General features: G+C 41.2%; 1 protein-coding gene across 1 annotated transcript in view; it reads right to left on the bottom strand.

The window, feature by feature from the left end:
• The window catches only part of LOC122972002 (protein shisa-6), a 71,702-nt gene extending 62,683 nt beyond the window's left edge, over positions 1-9,019 (bottom strand). Inside the window, exons 1-3 of the mRNA XM_044338806.1 lie at positions 8,926-9,019; positions 7,637-8,559; positions 5,740-5,900 (exon numbers count right to left, since the gene is read on the bottom strand). Coding sequence (XP_044194741.1) covers positions 5,740-5,900; positions 7,637-8,187 — 712 coding nt within the window. The 5' untranslated portion in view covers positions 8,188-8,559; positions 8,926-9,019. The remainder of the gene's footprint in view (positions 1-5,739; positions 5,901-7,636; positions 8,560-8,925) is intronic.
• Positions 9,020-23,402: the final 14,383 nt, after the last annotated feature.

Raw genomic sequence — 23,402 nt, 5'->3', positions numbered from 1 at the left:
CTTTGTGTGGTCACAAGCCTAAATGGCTTGGTGCACCACTAAACTGCAATAAAGCGGTAAAGTTGAACAAGACACCTGTTACATATTACAAAACAGTATTCTGGCTTTTCCATCACCTTCTCAACGGCCCCAATTGTGTCATGGTGTCAAATGGAAAACCTCCCTGTGGTGCCATTTCCCTCCAGTACAGATAGAGGGGAAATGGTGAAAATGTGAACCACACCAGCAAACACAGTGTGATGATCTTCAGGAGGGGACAAAAAGCAATATGTTTCAACCACCCACATACCAATGCACTTTGAACTCAATCATACCTCTCCCTGCGCTGCTTTCATGGCTGCAGATAGAGTATTTGCTGGGGTTATTTTCCCGTTCCATCATACCAGCAATTCTGTGTGTGAGGCTCACAAACACTATTGTTGTCTTCCTTTGTCACCTTTGTCATTGGTAGGCCACTCCACGACCCACTGCGACAACCCTCGAATGTGAAAGACCCTTCAAAAGCAATCCCCCTTTTCTTCCTGCTCCCATTCCCAGCTCATTAAGGTGAGGTAGCATGAAGAGCCTGCAGGGGGAAGGCTACACATCATGAATTTATCGCCCTTGATACAAAGAAAATCGTGACTTTCACCTCAAAGATGTGCCATGAAAAAGAACGTGCGACGGAGCTAGTCGGCACTGAGGATTCATATGGTAATACTTCTTTAATCAAACTTATTCACTGGACACCTACACCTCAGAATTACCTCTGAGAGAGGAAACGTGAATAATAAGATAATTATATCATGAACCAAGTTGAACGTGATACTGTGTGGCTGGCATTGGGGAGGTTACCCGACTCCAAGGTCGATTAAGCTTTAACACAGCCAGGCAGAGGTAATTTACATGGTATACTGATTTTATAGCATTATCAGATGCCGATCTGCTGGAGTGGACATGGAGCTGTGTACATCATCTCAATAAAGTCGCTAAGCTGTAGCTCTTCCATCGCATATCTTCATATCTGTATCTTCCTCTCATGCTCTCTCGGTCTGAGATACACGCTGAAGCCTCTTTAGCACAAAAAAAAATGGACGCCAAATGCCATCTTGCCCCTTTTCTTTTAACCCTGCCCTGCCCTCTCATGAAATTAATGATGCAGTGCAGTAAGTCCTGATCGACACTGGTCTATAATTAACTGGTCCTGTGAATGGAAAGAGATGCTGATGGATTCCTGCCTTCACACCTGAAACCTCCTCATTTACACACACACACACACACACACACACACACACACACTTAGGGGGCCAATAGTCCAGCTGTATAATAAGGGGCAATAATGAGATCTAGGGCAGGAGACAATTAGGTGGGGTCTCTCAGATGCTGAGGTTGAACACAGGTGCACTCAGGAGGAAGCTTCTATTAAACATGTTAACGCAGTCAGCATAGAAATGTTGTTTTTAACATGTGGGTGATGATTATCTGGCCAATGGGGAGCGAGGGAGGTCACCGTGGAGATATTATAGCTGCACACTTTAAGGATTAATTGGAGGGAGGTTGCAGGCAGAGGAGGGAGGTGTGTGTGTGTGTGTGTGTGTGTGTGTGTGTGTGTGTGTGTGTGTGGTAGTGGTTGGGGTAGGGGGGCTTACTGAATGTGATTATAAAAGTGCCCATTGGCAAATAATTAGAGTAATTAAATCAGCGTTTTGTTATTTAGGCAAAACTTGTTGTTTGGGTAGCTCATGGAGAGCACACACACACACACACACACACACACACACACACACACACACACACACACACACACACACACACACACACACAGCTATGAGATTTAAAAATATCTGAAGGTCATGTCAAAGCTGCTAAATAACTGGAAATGTTACGCCATCATCACGACCTCTAATTGTCCAGAACAGCTGACCTTTAAGTGCGGGAGGTTGCTCATCCCAAACAAAATTAACTGTCTGCTTGAAACCCTGGAGTATCGTACAGGAGCTCAAATACACACTGTATAGATACTGGCTGAAGGCTTTCCAACCTCCAATGGAGCATGCACTTGAACATAGTCATTCTTCTTCTGCTGCTTATTCTGATGCAACCCCATAACTCATAATCCAATTTGCCTATTCTCTTTTTGCAAAACTGCTATATAGGAGTAATTGTTTTTTCTTTGGTTTCTGTTGAGTAAACCGAAGCAGAGGAAACAGCTTCTCTCTGCACTACCTGAAAACTATATTTCATCATTCTGCACATTAAGAAAATGTCAGAGAGGAAACCAAGCAACACTTTTCAAAAAACAAAGAAAAGGGCAAATCTTTGCCTGTGGTGTGCAGTAAACAAATCAACTTCATCTGAAGAGAGCTGTGGGCCAAACTGCATTACTCAGAGAAGCGGTTATTGTTTACTTTGACCAAAGGCGAACTCCTGTAAAGGTATCTACTCCTTGTTGTGGCTGCAGGGTGCACTGTGTTTACACCCCGACCTAAAAGAGGATCTGAGCCCACAACAATGCAGAGTGGATGCGAATTAAAAATAGCAACACTTGTGCTGGTATCATATTATGCTGTCTGTACTGTTTTTGCTTTGGGCCCCGTTTTTTTTTTTTTTTTTTCTAATATATCGTTCTAAAAATGCGGGGAAGTTTTTCAGTGCACCAAGGGTACCATGTCATCACACAAGGACTGCAATGTGAAAAAATAAATCAGCTTGTATTTTTAGAAAAGGGCCTAAACAAAACTCTGGCTATAAAATGAGATACTTCGGCGAGGAAGTGATTACTACTGACTGGGCATCATTACATGTGGAGGATCAAAGGAGAAATAGATGTTATTCTCACTCTTGACATAAGTTGATAGGATCCTCTCAGGCCGTTTAGCCACTCGCTTTATGAGGTCTTTCCACCTGATTTAAAAGTGTCTCAAAAAGCCCCTGGATGTGAAGTGTCAACTCCAGCCAAGGACCCACTCCTTAAGAGGACTGCCTACCCACTCTGTGCCAAATGCCCATTTAGGCGAACATGAATATGCATTTTCTATGAGAGCGAGTGGGCTCCCTCTCCGCGGCACCATGGAGCCTGTTAGGGCATCGAGTGGAGCTCCCAATTTATATGCACGCATTAACCACGCTTTCGCCTGCGCTGTCACTGCCTTTCATGTCCAACCCCGTCAGGACTGCTGCAGTCCCTGATGAGGGGGAGCTTGGCTGGAGTAGACTGAGCTGAGCCGTGCTCAGTTGTGTTCTATTTGCAGTGATTGTGCGCAAGCAGGCAAAATAGTCCCAGCCAAGCAGAGCGACAGATAGACAGATAAAGTGACGCCCGACCTTTACTGAGTATAAATGCATGCAAGGTCATACTGAAGGCAGCCTGCCACGTGCAGCTGTGTATCAGCCGTGTACCCTGCATGGCTGGCCAGTGACCATTAGGAAGAGACTGATGCAGCGGCTGAGAGGGGGAGACACTTAGTGAATGAACGCAGACTGTAGTCGCAACAAACACAGAGCTGTAAAAAATGTTCCCAACAAGTATCTGATAGATGGCGATGTGGCAGAAAGAGGCCAAGTTTACAAACCCAAATACGCTGGAAATATGCACAGTGTATTATTTTGAGACAAGCATGCAAAAGGATTTTTGCTGTCCCACTGACTCAAACCAGCTACAACAACTACATGTTCTGTGTCAGGTGCTGTGATTTCTCGCTCCGTCATAACCAGTAGAGGTCAATAAAAGGTGTATTTTTTACACACTGTAATGCCTACTGCATATGGTTATATATTTGTACACACTGTATTATCTCATGACACATTTCTGATGAATCAAATGAGGAGCTGAGGTGGGTGTAATGTTGGGATTTGGGGTAGGAGCATCCTTTCAGGAAGCAGAACTACATGTGGTGCAGTACTAGGAAAGTGTAAAATAATGTGACTATTTAACACCTTTCACTTAAAATAAGTGGAAAAAAATTCAAGCATGTGCATGAATATCTAAAGGAACATAACTAATGGTTTAAGGACATCATTTGTTTTCATATATATTCATCAACTTTGTTGCCTCGAGGCAAATGTGTGCATTTAGGCCACTTGCTGGACAATACCATGATGGAAGATTAGGGTTAGGGTTGATTGAGTGAATATCATGTGAAGTGGTGATTCTGGTCAATGTTTTGCTATGATACTAACTGGACACTGGGACATTTTATTGTCTAAAGGGCCGGAGGGAACCTGATCAAATGGTTCAGATCTTGAGTTATAGTCTGAGGGCAGTGGCAGGGAGGGAGACCCACCAATCAGGTTTGAGAGGCACTTATGTAGGTTTCACCTACACACAGTCTACACACAGAAACCACAAATTCATGGTTTTTATAGAAATAGATATTTCTTTAACCACGAATGATCCATATTTGCCGTTGGGGATAGTACGAACACCATATTGCAGCATGTAGGGTGAAGTAGGAGTTTGAAGAGAATAACATGTAGCCATACAAATATATTGTATTTGATATGCTTTGAATTATGCAGAGTCCGAGTTTTCAAATTCAGTATTTTAAAAAGACTGAATTATTACATAAAGAAACAAGGGACCATATGCTACGTCATTGTCCTTACGTAAACATGTTTCTCCAAAACATATTTAAAAGAAGTCCTGTCCTCAGCTTTGGGACAATTCATTTTCAAGATAAACTAATGGATTTTTAGATGGTGTATTTTGCTTGAGGAGCAGGAGAACTTTCCCAGCGGAACAGCTGATCTTTCATAGTTACTAAAAAAAATTCACAGAATTTGGAGATACGTAGTTTTCATTGGACAGAGACAATTTGCTAAGTAATTGTTCTTCAGAAATCTGACTTTGTTGATGTTTTTATATCTGTCCGAACACTGTTGCCTTGGCAACAAAACAATAATTGGTTGGGGGGGGGGGTTGAAGGTTGAGGTTGATCAAATTTTTTGATTGACACATTATCGACGACACCAATAATCTTTTCCCAAAAAACATCATTTATGCAGTAGAGGATAGTAGCAGCTACACTCACATATATCATCATTTTGGTGCTTCAAAGTCTACAGTTTTCCACATTGATATATTTCTTTGGTTAAGACGTGCAGCGCTGAGGCTAAACGTCTTTCTTTCCATCTCAGCGACTCCTTTGTGTTTCTAATATCTCATTATTTTCCATCTGTGTCTTTGCCTCTTGATCTGATAACACCTGCGTTGCCCAAAAACCTGCCGGCGCTGACTTGCTTCCTCTTGTTTTTTCCTGCACAGTTATTAGTAATATTGCCGATTTATGCTCCCTGTCTGTTTTTTGAATTGTGGGGTTAAATCATGCGGTGTGCTCCGGGTGTGAGCGCTGTCTGATTCACCCACTGACTGACTGTGAGGTCATCACATACACCCTGTCATAGACTGCAGGACCGTGCTACCTTGCCAGCCTGTAATTATCTCCGCTCGCAGGCCCCTCTTTTTCTCTGTCGTTCTCTCCCTCGCACTCTCTTGCTCAAATCGGATAATTACTGGATGTTAACATTGGTGATGAAAGGGGGAGCACAGTGTGTTGCCCACTCTTCGGAGGGGAATGCAGAATTTTGCAAAAGCAATATTGTATAAATTGCAAAGAAACACACTGAGAGGGATGTGGGCAAACGGTTGATCCGTTAAAATCAACCTTCAAGCTATATTTGACCAACAGTCATGACACATAAACTAGTGGATGCTTGTGAAGGCTTCAGAGTGTTGGAGTGGAGGGAAAGGAGAGCTCTTACCGTGGTTGGATTTGGAGGTGTGAACAGGGGTGTAGTGGTTCTTGGATGAGGTTCTGATTGGTGTGTTGTCTTTGGGTGAGCCGTTCATCGCTGCAAAATTCTCACAGTCGTATTGCGATATGGGAATGGGCCCCTGCTGCCTCAGGATGTCTGCAAGGGCCCTGAAAATCAAAAGACAAGAGCAAATGTTGATACTGTTCTCTGCACCAAAAAGATGGGGTTTTTTTTGATGTTTTTTTTTCTCCATATGTATCAGCATCTCTCTGCGTGCAGCTAAACCAAGTTCAAAATGAACTCATAGCACGTCTGTTTTCTGCACGCCAAATAGCTGCTAATTGTTAAGACAGTGTTGCGCTATTACGGGTAATTCAGGGCTGCTCTGTTTTTTTTTTTTTTTGTTCTGTTTTTTTTTAAGTCTGGGAACATGACAAATGTTCATTTGCGAGAGAAACAACATTGGATGTGTGAGTGTGTCGTCTAATTGGGTTGAATTTGAATGTTTTTCAGACCGCACCAGGTGCATATGGAAGGATGAAGCCCTTGAGGGGGGAGAGTGGAAGAGAGGGAGAAGCAATCGTGATGAAAGAAAGTTCAAAAAGTGTTTGTTTGCTTTTTCTGGCGTCGCTTTTGAAGAGGAAATCAAATTACTTTTGCGCTGCTGCAGCAGCTCAAAGCTTTTGTACGACAAATGTATCACCAGCGTAACCTTCGCTTTTAAATTAATATTTTAACTCCCCACCCCCAACCCCTCTCTTCCTGTTCCTTATTGAATGTGCAGCCGTGCATGCATGTCACACGACCTTGATACAGCCCCAACGTTAACACTATCCATTATTCACAGTCTTAAGATTGCTCAAGTGTTGAATAATGCATCCAATAAAAAAAAACCTATTCAATCTTGAGGAAATAATGTGTGTCAGCATTTGTTCACTGATGTGGGTACAGACTACAACATGTGGTCCACTCATGTATGATAACTCTCATATGGTGAAGCCCCAGGAGGAAGCAGGAGCCGGCTGAGGGGGTGAAAGGCAATCATTGGCCATGGTATCCCATCTTTGCTAAACATTCTTGTCAAATCCCCACCTAAACACACCAGACAGACATGTACTGATGTGCAGAGGGTGGGGAGATAGGGTGGAGGATTGGGGGTAGGCGTTGAAGTGTGTTTGACAGCTGGTTACCTTGACTTGGTTGCAACACGAGTCAAATATCTGGACTACTCTTAGATTGAAAAATGGGCTGTTATTATCTCAGCTTAACAGAGACTTTATCTGCGTTATAAACTAACAAACATCAAATATAAATGTTGGCCATCATTCCCTCTCACTCCCACACGTAACAGATGTACACACACACACACACACACACACACACAAACACGCACCCTCTCTTCATGAACATCAGCCTACAACAATCACTTCTCTTTTAACTCCCCCGTAATTATTTCAGGCTTTCATTGCGATTCACTTATTTGGGATTTAACATCTGCTGCAAATCTAATAGAATCTGATCTGAAAGGGGCTCATCGGTTTGGCTTTAGATAATCTGCTAATTAATTTAAACACTTTACCAGCTCAATTTGTAGTTCATTATTTCTCATATAGAGAAAAAAAAACACATTGGCTCCAACTTTAAATATATATATTCTCAGTTATATGATGGGACATTGAAAACTAATGTATGTGACATGACTCTAGGCCTGTTGCTGACATGAGTCTTGACCTTTGAACTCTTTGTATGAGTCTTGACCTTTGAACTCTTTGTATAGGACCCATGAGTCTTTTTCTACTCACTTAAATGAAGAACATTTTAAATGATATATTACGCAGGATAAAGATATGTGCTGCAAACACATTATGATTTAGATCAGTCTTGCGTCTTATCAGTGACTTACCTATGAATATTCATTTCCTGAGGCGGCTCTGTGGCTTTGTCATAAGCAACTTTGACCGACACTCCCAACACTATGATGAAGGCTATGATCCCACAGGTGATATAGACCGCCGTGTTGGTCTGATCCATGCTCGGATCGTACGTCTCACCGGTCGGGATGGGTGACGGGGCGGCCGTCTGCACCCACACTGGGCTCTGGTAGTTCTTGCAGGCTTTCTGATCCAGCCGGTCTTTCTTGTACTCGCAGCAGAAGCGCAGGTAGCACGTCCCGCAGCAGTACCGGTGGTCCGTGTTGTTGCACTCGAACAATTTGTCATACTGCCCGCTCACGTCGTAGTAACCCAGGCAGGTATCGTGGTTGCTGGCGGGCGCTGGCTGCGGGGTCTTCTGCGGGGCGACCGTGGGCACCGCAGTGGCTTTGGGAGCCTTCCTGGGCGCCTGCTTGGTCTTTTTACCGCCCGTGGCGGCGCTCAGCACGCTCAGCGGGTCGAGGTATATCAGCAGCAGCAAAAGGTGCCTTATCCCCATGGTGCGAAGAACTCTTGAAGTCATGTTTTGGCAAAGACACTTCAACTCTGGTTAAACATGCAAATGTTCAGTCTTGTGTAAGTTTCGCCGCCGAGCCTTCCTCTACTCGCTCAGTCTCCTGCGCCGCCGTCATGCTGAGTACAACACTGTGTAGATTGTTGTCAAGGGCATTTCCCGGCTACTATTACGCAATGGACAAACTAAAGCCCATTGCAACCCATTGTGGAGCGGTGGCAGGACAGCAGCATATCCGGACCGGGAGGGGAGCTGATTGTTGCCCGGGCTGTGCGCGCTCTCTCCCGGCTAAGCGGCGTGTGGAAGCCGCGGTGTGTCGCTGTCCAAGGTGCTGATTCCTGGAGCCCCAGTCAGCTCTGCTCAAGTCAAAGTTACCGAAGGCTGCAGAAACAAATAAACCAAACGGGCTCATTAGGTATTATCCTCACGTCAGAGACACGTCAGCAATTAATTAACAGTCTTCTATACAGCTTCCCAATAACTTGACAGATTTCAGTCATGAAAAAATCATCGTGTTTTAAATCATTCTTGCAGTTTGCATGACGCATTCAACTTGACACCCACACGGCACAACATCTTCCAAACGACTGTGATGTGTTATCCTCATGTTAAACATTAGAACTCAACTGAATGTGCATACATGACAATGTCAATACATGTTTTCAAACAGCACTCCAATTTCTTACATTTCCTGGATTATATTTCCCTGTCATATTGAAAGGGTGGACGTGTGGAAAGCCAGCCTACCTCTGTTAGGATACCCGCTGGGGAGTTGCTCTCTGTCTGGGTCTCCGAAAGTGAGGAGACTATCAGAGCTCTGAACCAGACCCCCTCTCTCTCCCTCTCTCTCTACTTCTTCTCTCCTCCTTCTCGGCTTTCTCCCTCCCTCTGTCTCTTACATCACTTCAGTGCTGGCGTCAGAACTCAGCCAAGTATCGGTAAATTGCGCGCACACACACACACACACACACACACACACACACACACACACACACACACACACACCCTCCTCCCTCCCTTCCTCCCTCCCTCCCTCCTTTCCCCCCCTTCTCCTCCTCCTCCTTCTCCTCCAAGCGAGCGAGCAAGCCTGGTTATTGGCATTAACACTTCTAAATTAAATGGCTGCACAGACCTCCGTCCGCAGAACATGGTTGCTGGCTGTCTTCAGCAAACACCTCCACTGCGTGTCTCAGCACCCCGCATGTTTATTTGCATTCACTATCTCCCTCGACCTTTTGTACATTGGCTGTTATCATTTTCCAGCTACATGCCTGTAAACAAGCATCGTTTTCAGGATGAAACCGTAATTGGCTGTGCTGTCTCGGTTAATACACTCATTATTTCAGATAAAGTCATTCATATTGGTCTGTAGCCAAGCCATGGCACCTGGGGGATTATGTAGAACTGATAGGGCTAAATTACCAGTGAAGTGTGTTTCAACGCTGCTGCGCTGGAATGAACCGAAGCTGTATACCTCACTCCTACACACAGCTCTGTCCTTGTTACAAATGTCTTTTTATTCGTCTTTAGTAGCCATCTATATCCATGGTCACCAATAAAAGCCATGGATATTGATACATATATAGGTGTTTTCAAATAAAGTTGAAATCAACACACCTTCAGCCAGGTAGGAGGATCAAAACAGCAGGGATAGAGCTTGGTTATGATGAAAAACTCGGTCGGTTGGAGAGTTTTATTGTGCACTATATTTGCAGTTAACACTTTCTGATCACAAAAATACTGAGGGTGTCTTGACATCAGCAGCTACAGAGAGGTGTGGAAGCTGCAGAGTGAGAGCTGGACCTTAAATCGCAGTTATCCGCCTTGGTTGGGAATTCATGCGACGTGAGGAGAATACAGCACATTGTTTCTGGGAGTGTTTCTGGCAGGCAGGAGGCTGTAATGATGTGGGCCAAAAGAGCACAAGTAAAAATCAGAGAAGAGGGACCCTGGAGAGATAGCCTGGAGGAAAAAGAAAAATCAAAAGGAAGTCTGGAGGAATTAACTTTCACTCTATTAAATAGCCTACAGTGCACATATGTTCACAGATGTTTACTGTAGACATTGTTAAATGTGATTGTGTATGTTAGAGACATTTGCAGCTTTTCAGTCAGACAAATATACATAGCAAACAAAATTGTTTGCCTGTGCTTAATATGTTTTTGCAATATTTTAATATTAAAACAAAACATAAAGTCTATACAGTGTACAGCAGCTGTGATTTGTGTGTGCTTGGCAGGCAGAGGGCTGTATGCTGAGCTGAGAGCTCCAGGTTAAGTTTTGCACAGACTTGGTAACTTTTCAGGGTAAATTCTGTATCATCATTGCTGAGATGTAGAAAATATTCAGCTGCCACACTAACATCAATGCTGTTTATATTTGTTTAAAAGTGCACTAAAAATTCTTTCCATACTAAAGCTTGATCAAATGATCATTTGTAATGTGAAAGGAGTCACTGATAGTGATGAACCCACTCTGCAGTTGCTCTCAGCTCTACAGAGCTTTTTTTTTTTTTTTTTTTTACCCTTTTTTAGCTCATTGTTTTGGTTTTCACGCCTGCAGCCCTGCTCTCATCAACCTTGTTTCCAGCAGCAGCAGCAGTAGCAGCAGCAGCAGCAGCAGGCAGCTGTTTTCAGTGAAAAACCTCTGATTAACCCACTGCACACTACCCACCCAGTACCAAACAGCAGGCAGGCAAAGTTAACAACTAGCTGGTGAACATGGTGGAGCATTTAGCAGCTAAAGAGTTGGTGAAGATGAAAACAGAACTAAAAGGAGAGTGAATATTGGACTTACATTCATAATGTGGACAGAAAAATGACTCTAAATGAATGCTAATGTTAATGCTCTGTGTCTGCTGGATGTGTAAATAGGCAACCATTTGAAAACATCTTGGTCATAATGTTATTGCAGTAGGTGATAATATATCAGTTTTATGTTTTCAGCTTTTTCCAATGCCTCCAAGTGACCAAAAAAATGAATGTGGCTTTTTGTAACAAGAGCACACCAATGGATTGTGGGAAGACTTCTATTTAACACAAAACATGTTTCACTGCTCATATGAAAGATTTGGAGCAAAGTCAGTTGCCCATTCTCAACATTTACATAGCCAGGATATACAATGCAACTGCATGGCCTGATTACTGCTTCTAAGCTCGATTTCAAATCGGTGGATTGGGCATGATTTTGTGTTTATGTTCATGCAGAAGAGTTGCTAAAAATCTTTGCAGAAAGGCCAGTTTGCAACTGTTTGAAGTTGAAAGCCTGCACTCAGCAGGTCAGGATGTGAGAACACACTAATTAAAGCTGCTGTTTGCTGTCCATGATGATCTACCCTGTTTTTTTGCAAATGTAAGCAGATTTGCCACAGTGTGAAATCAGAGTTAAAATCAAACTTTAAATCATGTAGTAGTGACCTAGTGTTGGCCAATCAGGGCACAGCATTGCGAATGTTCTACCTGTGCAGTCATAGCTGTCATTTTCATTTAGAAGGTCTTTTTCTTATTGTCAACAAATCTGATGAAAAGACTTAAACCAACAATGAAAATATCTACTAACAAGTATTGTGCGTGTGTCCAAAGTCTGATATATCTTATTCCTCTGTGCCGGAGAGCTCCGTTGTTGTCCAAAAACTATTAAAACACATCAGTAAGCCCCAATGTTGCACTGTTATGGAAAATCTTGGAGCAGAAATACCAGGAAAACCTTGGATGTCTTAAGCAGAAGAATTTATTGATATTTAATGGATTAAGGAGACACTTGGGGCACAGTCAATGTGCAGTCTGGACAATGTGAACCCTACTCCAAAAGTCTGCTGTAGTGCTGTGAGCAACGTCTAGTTAAACTTCAGATAGGGATGTGTTTACCAGACAGGCCTGGCCAAGTCATAACATAATTTACTTCAGCACAGGTTCCCATGAGATAACCAGATAGAGAAGTCAGCCTTCATTACCATGAACACACACACACACCGTAGTTTATTTTGATTCAATCACACACACACCGTCCTGCTGCCACAAATACTCACTAGTGCATAAAAAGTGTATTAATCCCCAACATATACACTATTTCCTCCTGTTTGAGTAATGTTTGCTAAAAACTACAGTGCCCAGCTGTTTCAACAAATTACTGAGCCCTTTTCATAAATAAAACTATAGATTTGTGACCAGTTTCAGTAGGAATTAATCAGATCTGGGCCGAGAATCCAACTCGATATCATGAAAAGTGCCTGCACCGCATTAGGAGTGTTTTCCAGTAATGCTGTGGTTAAGGTCTAGTTAGGTTTAGGCACAAAAATTGCTTGGTTAGGGTTTGGGAAAGATCATAGTTTGGGTTAAAATGATCACTTGAAATGTGGTGTGGGTTAAAGTTACTATTTCCTTAAAGTTAGGTAACCTTTGTCTTCATGGCAACAACAAACACCATGACATTCATAGTTAAAAAACTGTCCAGAGTCACGGTTGGAAACATGACACTCATGGTTGGACGCAGGAAGTGAATGGTGGTCTTCTGCAGCAAAGTCCAATAAGTCCACTTTTTGCAAGTTAGGATCTATTCCTCCACCCAACCTGCTACCTCAGAATATGGAAATTTGTCACCTTATATAGACGTCATCTGAACTGCGCCACTTGACAGGCTCACTGGCTACAGGCAAATAGTCTCTTTTTGCTTAGAAAGGTTCCTAACTGAGTGAAATGACCCAGAAGTATCTAAGTGGCAGCCATGATAAGAGCTGGTCGAATTCTCTAAATGCTAAGGAAAGGTGCTTCAATGCTTCCATTCTAATCTCCTTTAGCATAGGTACACTTGACCATCCTTTACAAAAGGAAAGGAGATAATTCTGTCCCACAATTCCTTGCGGCAGCAATATTTAAAGCAGAGCTGCTCAGTGGCCGGCAGATAAGACTGTGGTTGAACTGGGCAGCTTCCAGGTTTGAATGTGTGACTGTGTGAATATGATCAGGGCTTTCCTGAAAAAGAGTGCATTGCTCTCAGAGAAAGTCCCCTGAATAAATAAAAGGTTAAAAAGCAACCAAGCAACGCACAATTCACAAACTCAAACGATTAAACCTGAAGAAGAAGATAAGAGAGGGTGGTAGTCAGAGCTTATATCTTTGGACAGATCTAAATAGATCTGTACAATAGGGACATGGTTGTTGGGGGTGACATATATTTTGCTCTCTCCTGTAAAAAACAATATAAAGTTTCAATAGAATAAAGTCTAAATAAATAACTAGTGTTTTTTCCTTTTTTTCATTTTTAAACCTAATGATGCATTATTGTTGTGTGAGGCTAAACAACAGCTATATTCTGTGTAGAAACACATTAGATATGCAGGAACAATTTCAGTTACGCTTTGATATTATGTTCAGTTGAAGCATTCCCTGTGATCTATGTCCAAAACATATATCAGCATCCTCTTACCATTTGTGAACACAATGCCATGAGCCTCCGCAGTCATATCCTCCTCCTATGAATGTTTCTTTGGTTTCGCTGTAAGGTGAGCCACACAGCAGCAGCAAGCTCCATGTCTCCCATTTTGCTATATAACTCTGATACTCCCCAGCTGCCCTTTTATAGGCCACTAATTGAAGATGGGCTCATTGGGATATATACTTCTCAGCTGAGTAGATGGGTTATTGGCCAATCGTTGAGTGCAGTAGTATTGGGCTCTTGATTAACCTTGGTAATGAAGTAATTAGGGCCCGACCAATACTGTATTTTGGGGACAGACACCGATACTGATATTAGGGAGTACAAAAAATTCTGATATCTTATAGAATAGAATTCTATACAGAATATATAGATAAATGCACATTTTTTGCAATGATCTCTCAAATGTGGTTATCAAACACTGGTGACAAAGATATGTAATGGAGGCATGATATTTTACAGTTTAACAATAACCTTTATTGTATAAAATGACATCAGTGCACTGAAACAGTAAACTTCACTGGGAATTTAATAACTATAAATTTAAAAAACCACTGAACACAAAAACATATGTATGTATATATTAAACTTGAATTAAAAAGGAAAAAGGATCAAATATGCACAAAGTTCTGCCTATATAACTTTAAAAAAAAAAAAAAAAAAATATATATATATATATATATATATACATATATATATATATATGTATGTATTGGTACATATCGGACAACAAATACGCTGATACTGATATATCTGTGATAGGCCAATATCAGCCGATAATATCGGCTAACTGATATATCGGTCGGGCTCTAGTAATATTTTTCACCGTGTTGTCTACATTTATATAGCCTGTAAGTGACAACACAGTAAGTATCTAAGATACGCTCTTTGTAGTCCATCTTTGGAACATTGTAGTTTCAAAATGGCAGACCCATGTCAATAACATCCACCTTCACATAATAACGTAGCCCAGTGCAGTCGGATTCTCTTAGCACCGCGGTTGCCTTTTCCTAAGTCCTTATGAATTCTCCTTCACATCTCTCCTTAACATTGTGACATTTTCCATCGAGGTCAAGGTAAAGTGGTTAGGAAAAGATGATGGGACGTACTTTTTGACCGCAGCTTTTGAAAGTTGTATACGTGTGTACTTTTCACGCCTAGGTGAGGCACTTACAGGGTATCCTCTAGTGGACCGACGGGTGTATTACATGCTTTGGCGTGATACTGGGCTGGAGAATCAGACAAACAGTAAGAAGGTCAGAAACTACTGAGACTAACACATTGTTGTTGTTGGTCAATATGAAAAATATACAATGACACTAGCCTAATGCTTTCATAAAAATATTTTTGACCTCAAATATATTTACTAAAATACACAAAGAACATTACTTTTCATATACTTTCTGAGCTGTGGTATAAGTGAAAACAAAAGACCTTTAAAATGTGTCTAAATCCACCTCCATCAGCACCACCTGTCAAAGCAAGAACAGCCAGTGGTGCCAGATCAGATATCGCTGCTGCAGATGGAGGTCACACTGCTGACTGCCGCCTTGCAATCATATGACATTGTTTATAAAACAGACAAAATCACAAACCCATGTATGACTTCCCTATAAGCCTGAGCAGAGGACTTTTCCTGACAGTGGCGCTTTCACTGCTGTCATCCCTCTGTCGCTAACCCTCCCCGCTTCCCCTCTGGAGGAAATACTGAGGGAAGGTGGAATGCCAGCTCTCATTAGAAAAGGGATTTCAAAAGCTCCCTGACAGGAACAGTAGGGGGAAAAAAACGCTTTGCATAAGCATCTTTTTTTCACTATCACCAGCAGTGTGACTGGCAGCAGGTTAGGGTACCAAAAGATCCTAATTTAAAGTCTAAGCCTCTCCTATAAAACTTACAATATCTTCTGAATGGCTTCACCGTATCAGGCTGAAGCTGATAGACTGACTTAGGAGATAGATTTGTCCTTCAGGAGGTTAAACTGAAAGACTTTTTGATCAGGAGCGCTTTGTTTTTTTTTCATTTACTACATGTCAAATTAATCCATTCAATATCGGTTTTGCAGACTGAGCGACATGCAGAGGAGGAAAAGAGAGTGTGATGATATTTGTGTCTGCATCTCAAACCAACAACGCCGCTGATTGGGAGGCTGAGAAGCAGTTGCTTAGTAACCCCGTTTTACGATGCCATCCATACTTGTTGTAATGAAAAATTTAAACTCCCCACTACAGAACTATTCTCTGTGACTTCAACATGAGATATAGATGTGCTCTGAGACATATGGATCAGGGCTGGATGCTGAAAGCATACATAGTGGAGAAAAAAAAGTACACACAGTAGGAATATAGACCTTACTCCTCCTCAGTGATTCATGATTCATGTTACTGTATCTCCAAATACATGAATGGCCTAAAGCAGGTGCATAACCAGCCAAAATGCGTAGACAGAAGGTAATGTTTTAGCCCGAATCTTCCACATCTGTGTGATGCAGTTTGTGATCAACTGGGATGATGTTCCATTAATGTTTCAGATCCATTTCTGTTCCTGCAATAAACAAGAATGAGGAAACATCCTGTGTAAGGCTGCATCTGCTGTCATTAGTGTGTCCTTTTTTCTCTTATGGGTGTATTACTGTTGGTATTATTATGTGGATTCATTTGGATTTTAGTTACATTATTTTTAGCATTGTGTGATATATTGTTCTCTTCTAGGTAGCGCTTTATTTTTACATTTATAGGCAGTATGGAAACAATTAATAAATGGTCTATAAGACACTACAAGATAGGTGTAAGTAACTTCAAGGATATTTTTAAAGCAAGGCTTTGCAACATTTAAAAAAAGAAATAGCTTATTCATTCTTTAACAGATAAAAAGTTGAACTCATAAGTAATGAAATGCACCCTTGATCAATTCAGTACACTCAGGGCTTTTCCTGCTACAGTCTTACGTGCTCTGGTATGACCAGTAGCCTACGGTGGACAATGGTTAATGTTTGAAAACTTCTCTACATGTAATACTCTTACACTGCATGTTAGCCTTTACCATTATCCTGTACATGTAGTTATTACTTGTGGCCACAGTCCACTAAAAGTTACATAGCTTTAAACCTGCCTCTGAATGATTTGTACAAGTGTATAAACAGGAAACAAATGCATTATAAAAACACTGTAAGGATTTGTTCACGTTTGTAGCCATATATCATTATACTGCATATGTACAGTTATCACACATTATACAACCCTGTCACCTAGAAATTACATTATGCACTACCAATTTGCAACGTAAACGTAATGCGGCTTGAATTATGTTTTTACTCAACATAATGAGCAACTGTTTTTAATTAACTTATTGGCCAAGTAGCAAAACGAACGTATCAGCAAATGTTCAGTGACAACATATTTAATTTGCTTTCACACATTATCAACTCATAGCAAATACTGTATTGCAAGGTTAATGTTTTTATGGTTATGTTTTGGCACTCGCAGCACTTAGTTAAAGAGTAATTTAACACCATCCTGAAAACTTTCCTCTCTAGTTGAAACCACTGACAAAGTGTGGTCAAAAATATACCCAACAGTGATGTCACAAGGTACTGAACATGACTGCAGCAAGGTGAGAAGATTTTTTAAAGCTAAAGGAAAGATGATAGTCTGGGTTAAATAATGAAAAAGTTAGCAATGTCTGGAAGCAAGTGATCAGAGTGTTTTTTTTTTACTTAAAACTCACCACATGTAGGACTCAGGCTGCAAGCTCCAATCTCCAGTATTAAAGTCCTCTGCTTTGCACGCCTACCATCCTGTCATCCACCTTCCTACAAAAAAGGAAGCATCTCCTATATTTAAAAAAGGCAGCTATTATGTTTCCAGCAAAACAAATTAGTTGTCAATAAATGTCATTCCTAGGAGACAAGGTGGCATTATTCTGTGTTATCAAGCATTCATTAATTGAATATACTCCTGTTATGAATGCTTCATATCAGGAGTTGAAGTTATTGACATACATTAACTACACCCGCTAACAACTACATTATAGTGTGTTCTAAGTTTTAATATATTGCGTATCAGTGCTAAATAGGTGGGCTTTACTTCGTATCGCATCCTTGACTCACGTGCCTGTCAGTGATGCATTTTAAATTCAGTCAGGCACTTTTAAGATTTGTTTATCATTAAGTAAAAAAGCAAGATTCAAGGCACTGCAAAAATCTGTTAAAAAGCTTCCGCATTTCTGTTTGTGTAGTCATAACTGCAACTTCACAGTGACCAGTCGAGCAGAATAAAGGCTTTTTAAATGATTTTTTGAGTGCCTTGGATCTCTTTTTTTCCTTCTGTAATTTTAAGCTTGCAATTATAACTAGCCATGCAGAATAAAGGCTTCAAACACATTTTCAGAGTGCCTTGGATTTCTCGTTTTTCCACATGACCACCAGGAGACCCTTTTTCATGTGAAAAAGCACTGAAGTCCACAATCATTAAAGCCAGTGAAACACTTTAAGCTTCTTATTTGTTTATGAAATGACCCCAGATCAGCGGTGTGCCCACTCGCTGTCCTGGGATGATGCACATTACCTGAATGTGAAACAGAAAGGCGGGCCTGAGGAATACCGGTTTTTCAGTGGACAAGACTGTGCTGTTACAGCACCACTGACAAAGCAAATGAAGCACGGCCCCGTCTGAGCAGGCCACCATTGTTCTCGACTCCTATCTCCAGGGGCCGATCCTTTATACATGCCATGTTCTTCTGCCATTACCATGACCCAATTTCTTCTGAAAACTGTTTCCCAAATTGCAGAGAGAGCCGTGGCTTGTACAAGAGCTTTTAAGAGAAACTGTCCCCTTGAGTTTAACTATGCGTGCTGCTGAGTCCTACTCCAGAAAGTGCTTTGTCAAGAATTTCTGATAATGCTCTGTTTTCTGCCCACAGGGCTACAAGTTTGAGCCATAGGCTTTGAGCTGGTAGAATGTCGAGCTGGGCCAGGAATTAAAATGCAGACAGCTTCTCTAATATGGAAACAGAGCACTTCCCAAAATGGACAAGATGAAGAGGTGTTTCAATAAAAGTGAATAATATACTCATTTTCTCTGCTGTGTGGTGTGCTAATGCCAAATGAAACCAGTTGAATGCATTGCATCACTTTTGCAAGTGCTAAAACATTTTAACCCTGTTGCTATGTCTTTCAGCTTTTAGCCGTTTGCCAGATGCCTCCTCAGGATGAATAGTGTGTCAGGTCTGGAGTAATGGCACTTGCCAGCACGTTGTCATCACTTCCCATAGCTGTCTTGTTAGTCTAAAATCCTGTCCCTGCTCCTGTCCCTGGCACCAGTGCTGGCACGCTATAATGTTTCACTAATTTACAGCCAGACTTACAACTGAATGAGCCCGTTTGATGTTCAGTGTTGGCTTTTGATCAGGGCCATATATTCAGAAAGCTCAGTGGTTGGGGTTATGAATGATTATTACTGTAGTGCCGCTTTGTAGAATATAATGAATGGGAGTTGATGATGTAGTATAAGTGCCTAGGGAATGGTGCCCTCATATAGGAATTGGAGGGTTTCTTTCAAAGTGTAATCAGTAACAGATTATGATAATCTGTTAGAATTGTTATCAGGGAATTTGGGGATATTCCAACTCTACACTATTAAAAAAACATGAGCATAACGTTTATAACATCGCGGTTATGACAAGATATTTTGAAGCAATGATTTAGGTTTTTTGTTTTCTGATATCTTGGCAGTTAGCCCACTGGAGACACAAAACAAAACCACAAACATGTTACATAAGCATTTATTTAGTCATGTTTCTGGCAACAAGGCAAATGTAAGTCTAATATTCATTCTTCTTTTAGCTCTGTTTTTATCTCCACTGACTCCTGAGGAAAATATCTGGCTCTTCTTTGTTTGGTGTTGGGCAGTGGGTAGTGTACACTGGGTTATCAGAGATATTTAACCTATCACAAGGCACCCCTATTTTTATGCATCAGCCCAAAAATAATGTATCCAAAATAAAAAGGTTGCTGTTCATAACCAAGTCTTTAAATTTTACAAGCAAAGAGTCAGAATGAGTATAAGTGATCCTGAACCAAAGTTACAGAGGCTAACGGGTCCCATGGGTGGGACGTGTCATTTAATAAGTTAACTGAAAACAGCTGCATGCTATGTCCAGAAATTATTAACCAAAACAGTAAAGCTTTAGGTTACAAAACCAAAACAATAAGCTGAAAGATGCTTAAATGCTCCATAAAGCTGAGGGGAACTGCATAGTTAGGAAATAATTCGCTATGGGTTTGTCACTATTAGCAAAATCTATCACATTACACTTTGTTGTTTGGTCCATTAAAAAAAAAAGATAAGCACAGCTTTAAAGTTTACAACAACATACCTATTTGGTATGGCAACACCTGTGATTACTGCTGGTAAGGGGAGTGTGTTTTTGTATTACAGGTCCAGAGTGCATTGACACATGTTGATCACTGGGGGCAGCAAAGACACCCTGAGTAGCTACTCTGCAACAAATGTAACAGAAGAAGAGCAACCCATGTTTTGCATTTTGAAATTGGTCTGGAAAAGAGTTGTTAAAAAGAATGCTGGCTATAAAAATTGGGTTTTGATATAATGAAAACCTTAATTACAACTTTACTGCACATACTACAACACCTACCTGTAAAGTGAAATTAGCTATTGAGAACTTATTTTAGATCAAATTTGCTGTCTTATTAAATCAATTTTAGTACAGTTCAGCATATTCTAATAAATTTCCATAACCATTGAATTGGTTTTCCCCTAACTGCTTCTGAGTAACAATCTCACAAGGCGGTACTGCTAAGTTTGCAGGTATAATCCTCCCAAACTCCCCCTGCCTGACAGACAAAGCTGGACTGATTAACATAAAATACTTTCTCCATCTTGTCACATAAAAGGCACCACTGACCAGGTTGGTAATCAGTTCATCAGTTCACTGTGTGCAGTCCACTGACATTACATTAGGAAGTGAAATTCACATTTTTCAAACTATTATCGAAAGCCTGTCTCCCACATGGAAGCATTGGCATGTGAAGCACATTTTTAAATGGATAATTTATTCCCATTAAAGTAAAAACCCTCTGCAGCGTCTTGTTCTATGATCGTGTTTTTCCTCAGTAAGTAATGGTTTACATCTGGTGTTTGTAATCACATTATTGCCATCCTTATTGCCATTTCATGTCATCAGTTACTCCTTCACCCTTCTCATACGTGCCACTGTTTTCTTATGCTACCACCAGGGGCGCCAGACTCATATGTTCTTAAATCACATGCATGGGCTTTAAAACCACAAATCACACATTTTTTATACTCCTTAAGTAACAAAAACCTGAGCTTGCAGTGTATGTTATGGAATTCATAAACCATCTAAAACCACAAACAAGGGCATCACATAAGATGACATTTGTCGATTCAGCTCCAGCTGAGCCGCAGGGAACTTAAATGTTCCCTCTTACTCCTGAGGAGTCACTTAAACTAGAGTTAAACATTAATGTGCAATTATTTATACATTGTGTGGTCTCACATGCCTCCTTACATCACGGTACAGTACATTCCTCAGCTCCCTACACAGGTCCGCTTATGTGTTTCACCAATTAGTTGTGCAGCCATCACTTGCCACAACGAACGCACTGGGAAGTCACCTAGGAAAGCGCTGCACTACCAAAGCTATGGGAAACGCAGTGAGCCCCCGCAAATCATGTCAATGCCTCCCAGAGGACGACTTTTCCAGATGCCTCTGTTTTCCTCTTCACTGAAGCGTTACAGCATGTGTGGGTGTGAGTTTGTGTGTGTGCGCATATCATAGCGCAAGTATGAATGTGTAAAAGTGGGTCACAGCTGCCAATATAAGACCATTTCCTCAAAGCAGGGGCTTTCCTTGAGCAGAGAGGAGAAATGAAACGAGTGCATCAACCTTGTCCTTCTGCTGGCCTCATCCAGCCCACTTTCTAACCACATGTTCTTTCCCATGGAAGTGAGAGGAACACTGAGGCAATAAATAATATAATAATAGCATAAATTTTCCAAATAGGCTGTCATACTGATGTGCGTCCTTCCCTCTATCTTTCATAGGCCTTTCAACTATCCCTCCATTTCTCTTTGATATCTGCTCTGTCTCCCAAACCCGAGGAAAGCTTGTTTCCCAGGTTGGCCTTATCTTTGTTGTTGAGGAAAAACCATTTTAGAGTCTTGCATTTTCAATTTCTACTTGGATTGTTGGGCTGAGAATATATCTTGAATATTCCTCTTTGTGTGTTTTTCTTCAAACATACTCCAGCCACAAGGTTTGTTTGTGAGACAGGTTTTCTTCTGTCTACATTTGAGGATTTAACATCATTAGAAGCGATTACCAAATACAACTAACAAGCAGATAACACTTCTCGCTTATTCTTTTGTTGTTCTTTGACATTGATTTTTTTTCAATTTATTACACAACACAAATAAAATGCACTTTAAATCACCCTCTTTCCTGTGAGTTCATTCCCTCTCTCTCCTCTTCCCCCTCCTGTCTGTCTATAAGTTTACATAATTAAACAGCCTTGGTGTGATATAGACTAGTAAGCGGGTCAGTGAGGTGAGCATCCACAAAATTGAGACCGCACCTCGCACATTATCAGGCCTGACACATTCACATCAGTCCAGCGAGTGATGGTTAGCATTATCAGTGCAGTTTTCCAGCTCATTACCCAGAGTTCCTTCAATCCCTGCGTCTCTCCTGAGACATGTTTTGATGTGCTTTTGTGTATCTCGAGTCGAAAAACCCAGCACATGAATTTAGCAACATTGTGGACATTGATAATTGAACAAAGGGAAAACAAACAACGGCTGATGCTGAAAGCAAAAAGCCTTTATGTGTTATAGTTTGTAAGATACTAATGAGCGCTCCAGGCTCTCTATTTCTGTATCATCCATATGTCCAGGGCCATATTCACATGACGCAAACTGCCTCAGCTACTGTATTTCCCATCAACTGCTTCTGTCTCACTGCTGAGGGGATTTAAACCTGCCTTAGGGCTGCCTGAAAAACACAGCTATTATAAAAAGCATGTGCAACCTCAATCTTAGCTTCATGCCATCCAAGGTTTTGTAATGAGACATGGTCACACATTGTCATGACAAGTCTGTCTGAATATAAATTGTATGTTTTTTTCTGCTACAGTGTTAAGATCAAATTACTGTAAATTTGATATCTCCTCTTTGAGATAAAGTACCAGTGCCAAAACGGGGAAAATATATTTTCTAAATTTTTTGCTTTCACAATGTTTCCCCCATCTGTGTGTCATTCAGATTGCTGATGCTAATATGAAGCTTCAGTCATACAAATGACTCAAATCAAGTAGATATCTTTCAACCTTACAGTCTTTTTAGTGCCAAAGTCCCTCTTTTTGTTACTATACTTCCACCGCAGCTCAACAGGGAAATACTGTCCACGGAAACACGAAGAGGGAGTTTGATGCTAAAAAGACTGTAAATGTGACAGATATCCTCTTGATATGACTAACTCAGACTGCTGAAGCCTCATATAAGCTTCAGATACATTTTTGTACAAACTGACTGTGTGGACACACTGTGGATTTTGGCCTTCATCACTTACATTGAAAGCACATTTAAAGGGGATCTTTGTTTTAAGACACACTTTAAAAGTTGTGAACCGGTCTGTTAAGTGTGCCAAATCTCCATTTACTCCTCACTATAGCATTAAGTACTGAGTGTGTGTTACATAGGGAGTAGCCTAGTTAATGGGTGAACGAGGACACACTGACTAACAGCCAGTGTAG

This window comes from Thunnus albacares, chromosome 20 (assembly GCF_914725855.1).
Source record: "Thunnus albacares chromosome 20, fThuAlb1.1, whole genome shotgun sequence".
Taxonomy (NCBI): domain Eukaryota; kingdom Metazoa; phylum Chordata; class Actinopteri; order Scombriformes; family Scombridae; genus Thunnus; species Thunnus albacares.
Note: the sequence above shows the minus strand (reverse complement) of the source record. Positions and strands in the feature narration are given on the sequence as shown.